Genomic DNA, 8,617 nt, shown 5'->3' with positions numbered 1-8,617 from the left:
GTTTTAAACATGTTTTTTAGATGTCACATGAGTTTTGATAACAGGACTGAAAAAAATGCAAGTATCTTTGGCTTACAAGGCTTGTTAAACTTGGTAACATGACAGCATTACAAAGTTGCTGCAGATTTATCACCTCCACGTCCATGATGTGAGTCTCCTGTTCCACCACATCCCAAAGGTGCTCTATTGGATTGAAATCGTGTGACTGTGGAGGACATTTGAGAAGACATTTCAGAAACCAATCTCAGATAATCCAAGATTTGTGATGTGGTGCATCACCCCGCTGAAAGCGCCCATCAGAAGATGGGTACACTGTGGTCATAAAGAGACATGGTCAGCAGCAATACTCAGGCAGACTGTGGCATTTAAACGATGCTCGGTTGGTTCTAAGGGGCCTAAAAAAATGCCAAGAAAATATCCCCACACTGTTACACCACCAGCAGCCTAAACTGCTGGCACTAGCCCGGATAGATCCATGCTTTTTTTTTTCAAAGTCTGATTCCTACCATTGTACTGTCACGGTGGAAATCAATGCCCATCAGACCAGACAACATTTTTCCAATCTCCTGTTGTCCAATTTTGGTGAACCTGTGCAGATTATGACATTTATTTTACTGTTTTTAGCTGATAGAAGTGCTGCTCAGTGTGGTCTTCTGCTGTTTTAGCCCATCTGCTACAAGATCCAGTGTGCATTTAGAGATGCACTTCTGCATACCTTTGTCATAATGAGTATTTATTTGACTTACTGTTGCTTTCCTATCAGCTCAAAGCAGTGTGACAATTTTCCTCTGACCTCTGACATCAGCAAGGCATTTTCACCCACAAAACGGCTGATCACTGGATATATTGTTTTTCAGACCATTCTCTGTAAACCCTAGAGATGAGTGAGTGGGAAAATCCCAGTATGACAGTCTGACTGACACCAACAGCCATGACACGTTCAATCAAGTCACGTAGGTCACATTTCTGGCCCACTCTGATGCTCACTTTGAACATTAACAGGTCGTGATTGTATATTTACTTTAATAAGTTGAACATGTGTACCTAACAAAGTGGCCAGTGAGTGTAAATACCACTGAATCAGAATCAGAATACTTTATTGATCCCTGGGGGAAATTCAATAAACAGACGCATCAAAGCATCATGTTGTGATAACAAATTTCACCAAACTGACAAAAACTCAAACTAAACATATTTTCTGGATGCTTTTATTTGTATTCACTTTATTCACACCCAGTTTCAGATTGTAGTTCAGCTTTAGCCAACTCTAATAGCTATGCAAGAAAACTCAGCTGAGTGTTTTCCTGCACTCTCAAGCTGTGCAGCGAGTAGGCTACCGATCTGATTGGCTGAGAAGAAACGAAACACCATCCCCGAGTAAAGCGAGGGATGCCAGAGTGCTTAGGCAGTGCATGGACAGATGCAGACTGAGAGAAGACGGCGGCGAAACCAGCCGCACATTTACGGTGGCGATGCTGTGCGGTTGGTTAGTAGCCTTCAAACTTTGAGCCACTATTTTATGCATCTCCTCACATTTCAAGTTAAGTGTGATGTTTTGGCTGCACGCTGAAAATTCGCTCTCCGCACCAACAGTGACACATCCTCCCAGGAGTGATGGGCTCTAAGTTGACCAGACAGAGAAGTCTCGATTTTGATAGCAAATTGTCAAAAAGGAGACGCCAGAGGAATGATATTCCTGGAGAGAGCGAGAGGAGTGGCGGCAGGAGCGGAGACTTCTTGTTTACCTCCCTGATGCTCAAGTCCGACAAGCTTCCAGGGATGCTGCGGAAAACCAACCACAGCCCATATGTCAGGCGGGTGGCTTGGGTCCGGGAAATCCAGAGGCTTCTCCGGGAGCAGAAGATGGAGCAAGCGGCCGAAGTGCTGAAAGTGCTGAGAAAGGCAAGGGACTGAGCTTATTTTAATCATGCATGCGCTTACTGTGGAAGCTTGGGGGAGGGGGGAGTACTTTATTCCTAGTGTACCTGAAACTTTGTGACTAAAGGATGGAGGGTGGTTTTTAAGCAACTGGCCTTCTTAATTAAATCGCTAGGAAGCTGGTTTTGCGTGAAACTGTGTGCTTAATGTTTGAACCATCCACAAGTGCATTTGTAAAATTCTGTAGTTCAGTTTTTGCATGTCTGCTAAAACCTGGTCACGTCTAACAGAACATTCACTAAAAGCAGAAGTTCAGCATAATGATCACACCCCAGCTAGTAATAGCCTTTGGCCATCAGTGTTTCTGATTTCTAAAATCCTGTGCAACTTCTCCTCAAATGAAGGCATGCTGAATAATTCCATAAAGTCTGTTTCTTTGGTTAAATTCTGGTCCAATCAAACATTATTATACTATAAATAATGATTTTATTTTGTTGTTGTTGTACGGCATTTCTTAACACATTGTTGCAGAGCTCTTCACAATTAAAAAAAAACACATTAAAGATAAGTATACACAACCTATCATGCAAACACACAGGCAAACACAATCTTTTGATTGTGTTTTTTCATAAACGCATAGTTCTGTGCATCCATTCGGTTTGAGTTATATCACAAAAATACTGGCTGAAAGATTAGAGAAACATATGGAACCACAGAAATTAGTTCTCAGTAGTTATTTAAAACACACCCACTTATTCAGCATACCTGATAAGCTGAGGGGGCTGTTCTAAAGTGATGTACTACAACCTCAAAAGAGTTTACAATAAAGTCAAAAAGATTTCAAATTAGAGCTTGGGTCAGTATAAAGACTCTGCTCAGATGACCGGAGCCTGGAGCCTGGCCATACAAGGCTATAAAGGCTTTATATGAAATTAGTAACACTTTGAAATGAATTCACACATTTCACTGGATGTCAGTGAAAGGGAAGCCAGGATAAGAAGGGTGGTGGCCATGTTTTTTGTGAGCAGCTGCAATTCTGGATGAGCTGAAGATGGGCTAAGCAGGACTGAGGGACGCACATAAAATGTGAGAGATGAGGGAAAATTAAAGTGCATACTAAAAGCTCTAAATTATGGGTGGGTCTAAATGATCTGTGTTTGATTTATGCATTGTTTTTTGGTTGAACGAAATAGGATTGAATGAGCTTAGAAATGTGAGATTAAAAATTCAGATGCTGGTGAAATATTAAGATTCAGATGATGAAGATGGAGATGATAAACCCAGGCTCAATATTTTTATCAGCCTTTTATATTAACACTGAAAGTGTGAGTAGGCAGACTTAAGAACCTGGGGTGACTGTTTACCAGTCAAGTTTATAGAGTATACAAAGCCTGTATATAATGTAAATGAATGGCATGTCTGTTCACTGTTTTCATTGTTAAGAAGGCTTAAGAAGCAGTTTATCCAAAAGTCTTGGAGGTTATAATGCACCATTGTTAAAAATAGCTCTAATCAGTCCCCGATCGAAACACCTTTCTTTCCCCAGCTTCATAGCTCTGAAATAATATACAGGTCTAGGGTAAGGGAAGGCTTTCTTCTCTCATCTGTTACACATTGCTGTGTGTTGCCATCTCTGGTTTAATCCTTGCTCTAGATTTATACAAACTAGAGAAATAAGAAAAAATAAATATTTTTCAAGCTTGAAGCCTGAGCTTCCTGCTGCCTTCTGTTAGCTGTGCATTGATCAAAGGGAACAGTTTTGAAGTTCAGACAAAAGCAGTTTTGATCAAGAGGGCCTCCTGTCATGAAAAGTCCCTGCCCATCTGTAGGGTGCCGTAGAATAAATTATACAGATGTGTGCAGATTAAAGCAGGAAACAATGCTGATGGGAAGCTCTCAAAAGTCTGAATTAAAGACAGATTTGTGGGTATCCTTCTGCTAAAACCAATAGCAGAGCACAAAATAGGATGAATTGTTAAGCTTCATACACTATTTGCATGAAGCAGGAGGGATGTGACTCATACATATTCCTTTAAGACTTCAAAGTGTCTATGTTTATTAAAGCAGACCTACAGTCAGTCATTTCTTTTTATTTTTTTTTAAGGATTTTAAAGATCAACATGTAGATTTGTTGGTCGTGTGCAGGGGCTGCTTTCTCCATAGCTCGGCATTTAAACTGCTCACGAAGCACGAATACTCTCTCCATCACTCAGTGAGGTGAAGCCAGAGCACTGCTACGTTGTTGGGGCTGAAGCCAAGTGTCTGACTAATAATACTTCAAGACTGGAGGGAAAAAAAACTGGCAGTTGATCTCCTGTTGTTGTTCTCTAGCAGTAAAGCAGCTTTTCCTCTCAGGGACGGATGGTTTTGGAGATAATCACCTCGAAGTGATGGATGCTGGAACAAGTGTCTTTCACTTCGAGGAAGTCGTTTCAAAGAGGAACCAATAACATCGGCCCCCACATGATATCTCTGTGGCAGATCTGCCTTCTGGGCCATTAAGTTAATTAGTTTGGGATCTTCTAGATATTTATTAGCAAACAAAGAATCAGCAAATACTGATATTAATTACCAATATGTAGCTATGGAGAAAACAGTAATTAAACTGCTCCACATTATTGTATGTGACCTTTTTAAAGATTAAGATTAGCTGTCACAGCACACTTATTTTATTAACTGGAAAAACATCCTAAATAACAGTGGGCTAGAAATGGATATAAAAAAAAATACATGGAAATGCGGCATATAAAGCAAAAACATAATTTGTACAATTCTAACAAGCTTGAAAGTCGATATTTGGTATGACCACCTTTAATTTTTCAACGCAGCCTAAACTCTCTTAGACAAGTTTTCTTGTCATTTGTTTAAGTTGTCTTCAGGAATAGTTCTCCAGGCTTCTTGAAGGATATTCAAAGCTCTTATTTGGATATTGGCTGACTTTTGTTTCGCTCTCTGTCAAGATGATCCCACACTGCTTCAGTAATAATCAGGCTTGGGGAGGCCAATCTATGACTGATAATGTTCTGCTGTTTGTTCTTCATTGGCAGTGTGCTTCAGATCACTGCTGATAAATGCACCGGATGCTTTCCCAGTGGTATTGCATGAAGAGTCAAAATCTGACTCTAGTTTTCTACATTCAAAATTGATCAATTTTGACAAGATCTCTGACACCACTGGTTGAAATCCAGCCCCAAAACATGACAGAGCCTCTGCTGTGTTACACAGATGGCTGTAGACACTCACTGTTGTACCTCAATGTAAACTGACGATGATTTAAACCAGAAATTTAACATTTGGATTCATCATTTCATAAAACATCTTGCCACCGATTTTTAGTCCAGTTTTTGTCATTTTCATCCCCTTCTTTAAGAATGGCTTGTTGACAGCCAGCCTTCCACTAACACCATTTTTGATGCGGGTTCAGTGAGCAGTAGATGGATCAGCTGAAGGGTCAGATGCATCTCTCGGGTCCTGTGTCTGATCTCTACAGGATTTTTCCTATTTCTTAATTAGATGACTTTCAGATCTTTTTTAGACCTGCCACTTCTTCTTTTGTTCACCACTTGTCCAGTTTCCTTTTTTAAGACACACTACGTCATGTTTTTGGCTCTTTGGGAATCACCTTGTTGGTCTAAAAAAGCTATTTTATGCCTGCTAACTGTGTTATCTTTGGCAATTTTTGGATATACAAATAAAGAAGCGGGGACATGGTGTGTTTTGCTGCTGGTAAGAAAATTTGGCTCTTTGCTAAGTTGTCTGTTATGCGTAGATGCAACACCGGTTATTCAGTTGACTTAAAAGCCTTTTAATGATTGAATAAGTCAGAGGTTGGTGGTCAGTGGCTTAACAGAAAAAAAACTCTGAAATTGGTCAGGTGAAAGGACTGGACTGAAAATGAGTGAAAACGTAGTTCAGTGTCCACGGTTAAAGTTTAAAATGCCTTCAGAAAGCTTGGAGAACTATTCCTCAAGACCACTTAAAAAATGACAACAGCCTGGCTCCTTGGAATTAAAATATAAAAGAAAATCAACTTGCCTTAAGTTTGTTAATATGGTAATAACAGTATAGCTGAATTGCAGCCAAGATGCAACCCTCTTAATGGTAGCATTCTTGCTTATGTACATGCGAGGTAATGTTTAAATAGTCTAAATAAAAGCTTCACACTGAATCACATCGGTGGACTGCTTTGAATGGATTTTACAGTGTGACTGGTCCTAACGCTGATGAGTTAGCAGCTAACAGAGCTCTGATTAGAAAATCAATCATTTACACGTGTAGGCTATTTATTGCCAATCATTTTCAGTCAGCCTAATTAGATAGATAAGATAGATAACTCTTTATTGTCATTGCACAGTCATACCTGGTACAATAGTACAACGAAATTGGAAACTCTCCCACGTCGGCACCAAGCACAACACAACTAAACACAACAGAGTAACTTGAAAGTGTTTTTTTAAGTGCAAGAAAGGTATGAGCAAAAAAATGAATGACTTAATAAATAAAAGAATAAGTGAATGCTTATTGTACATTATTTTTATTGCACACCAAAAAAGTCAAGGGAGGTAGCCATTCAGGTCAGCTGTTAGCCCTGATTAGGGCTATTGCCCTGTTGTAAAAGCTGTCCTTGAGTGTGTTTGTTTGTGACCTCAGCAACCTAAATCTCCTGCCAGGCGGCAGCAGCTTAAACACCCGGTGTCCTGGGTGTGTGAAATCCCGTAGGATGCTGCGTGCCCTCTTGAGACAGCGAGTGCTGTACGGGTCCTTCAGGGAGGGAAGAGGATGTCCAATGATTTTTTGGGCCATATTAATGACCCTCTGAAGTGCCTTTTTGTGTGCCGTGGTGCAGCTGAAGAATTATACAGAGATGCAGTATCTCAGCACACTTTAACTTGAGCAACAGTACAAGACGATCAGCAGCTCCCTCTTCGGGTCCATTTTTCTGAGGATTCTCACAAAATGGAGACACTGTTGGGCCTTCTTTACAACCGTTGAGGTGTTTGAGCTCCATTGGATGTCTTTGCCTATGTGCATACCCAAGAACCTGAAACTGGACACCCTTTCTACACACTCCCCATTGATGCTAATGGGCTGCAGCAGGGGAGTGTGTAGAAAGGGTGTCCAGTTTCAGGTTCTTGGGTATGAAGAACCTTGGGCTGCTGCTGTTGTCCGATGTTTGAGCTGCGGCTGCCTCTTGTCCCTTCACCGTGAAGCGTGCAAAGACGTGGTTCAGTTTCTCCGCAAGCGCCTCGTTGCCCTCAGCCATCGTGGTATTTCCAGGCTTGTGCTTGGTTAGGTGCTGAACTCCCTCTATATCTTGTTTATTTGACTGTGGGGGTATGATAGATCTGAGCACAGTAACATTTAACCTCCTAGTACAGGGGTGGGCAACTCCACGCCTCGAGGGCCGGTGTCCTGCAGGTTTTAGATGTGTCCTTGATCCAACACAGCTGATTTAAATGGCTAAATGACCTCCTCAACATGTCTTGAAGTTCTCCAATGAATGAACTCATCATTTGATTCAGGTGTGTTCACCCAGGGTGATATCTAAAACCTGCAGGGCACCGGCCCTCGAGGCCTGGATTTGCCCACCACTGTCCTAGTACCTGGCTCCCACATATGTGAACATCACATTTTGGGTTGTCTAGACCAAAATACTTAATTTTGCTCTACAAGGGCTTGATATCCACTTAGGAGGACATTATACTGCCACTGGTCTATCAAAATTTAAAACAAATGTCCTCATATGTGGATCTCATTTTTCTCAGAAAAAAATCAGGTAAAAAAAAAAAAGGTAATTCTTTGTTTTTACATTCGTCAGGTCCCAATCAGCCCAAATAGCAAAGAGAAATTAAAAATGCATGCCATGAAAGAGTTCAGGTCTTAGGAGGTTAATGTTTCTTCCAGAGTGCTAATGTGCAGCTATCATGCTAGAAAGCAGCACCAAGTGGTAATATAAATATCAATCAGTATAATTTTTTCTTTGCTTGGTGTGCTTTCAATGATCATGAATTCCCAGTTTTCTTCAGCACTATAGTATGTAGTATTGTCTTATTTGCAGCACCATAGTTGCAGTGTTATAGAATAGGCAGTACCTCAAATTCCCCCATTTATGTGACCATATACTGAGAAAGCCTGAGCTAATAAAGAAAGTTGACAACAACCGTCATGATAGCAGCTAATACAGGGAAAGCCTGGCTTTGTTGAACTTGCTTCATAATACAGCCACCGAGGGAAGGACGTAGCTCAACTCTGTCTGAGAGAAACAAAGTATACCAGCAAGTTTCTTTAAAGCTTGCTTGCTAATTAGCATGTGTTACAAATTTTACAAATAAGTTATAACTTCCTGAAGTTTCAGGTGACTAACAGGGCGCAAGAAGTTTTTTGTTTGTGTAACAGAACCACAGAAGACCCGTCCACGTTCGCAGCTCAACGTTCTGACAACAACAACCACAACAGTCAGAGAGCACAGACTTTAAGCCGGCGAGTCGTGATTGCGGATGCCGTGCAGGTGAATCTGCCTCCCCTGCAGCGGCACCGCAGACTACACTCCGCCACACTTTGTTTCTAGAAACAGTTTGGTTTCTATACACAGGCTAATGAACAAGCTAGTTTCAGAAATACTTGACTTTTTGCAAAGCCAGGCTAGCACTGGATGCTAGCCTGAATTAAGCTAAGTGTCTACTTCAAAACCAATATGCAGTGACTCATATTTTAGCGTTCCCATGTATCAATGTGACAG

General features: G+C 41.0%; 1 protein-coding gene across 2 annotated transcripts in view; it reads left to right on the top strand.

Annotated features, from left to right (window-relative positions):
- The first annotated feature begins 1,384 nt into the window (after positions 1–1,384).
- Positions 1,385–8,617, top strand: part of lrrc75bb (leucine rich repeat containing 75Bb) — a 39,791-nt gene continuing 32,558 nt past the window's right edge. The window contains exons 1-2 of one of the 2 annotated variants that reach the window (XM_063478596.1): positions 1,385–1,486; positions 1,594–1,902. In XM_063478596.1, the coding sequence (XP_063334666.1) occupies positions 1,615–1,902 (288 nt within the window). In that variant the 5' untranslated portion in view covers positions 1,385–1,486; positions 1,594–1,614. Of the gene's footprint in view, positions 1,903–8,617 lie in introns of both variants that reach the window. The other variant, XM_063478595.1, reaches the window with a different exon arrangement.

The sequence above is a fragment of the Pelmatolapia mariae genome, linkage group LG7 (genome assembly GCF_036321145.2).
Source record: "Pelmatolapia mariae isolate MD_Pm_ZW linkage group LG7, Pm_UMD_F_2, whole genome shotgun sequence".
In the NCBI taxonomy this organism is placed as follows: Eukaryota; Metazoa; Chordata; class Actinopteri; order Cichliformes; family Cichlidae; genus Pelmatolapia; species Pelmatolapia mariae.
This window is presented reverse-complemented; position numbering and strand designations above follow the sequence as displayed.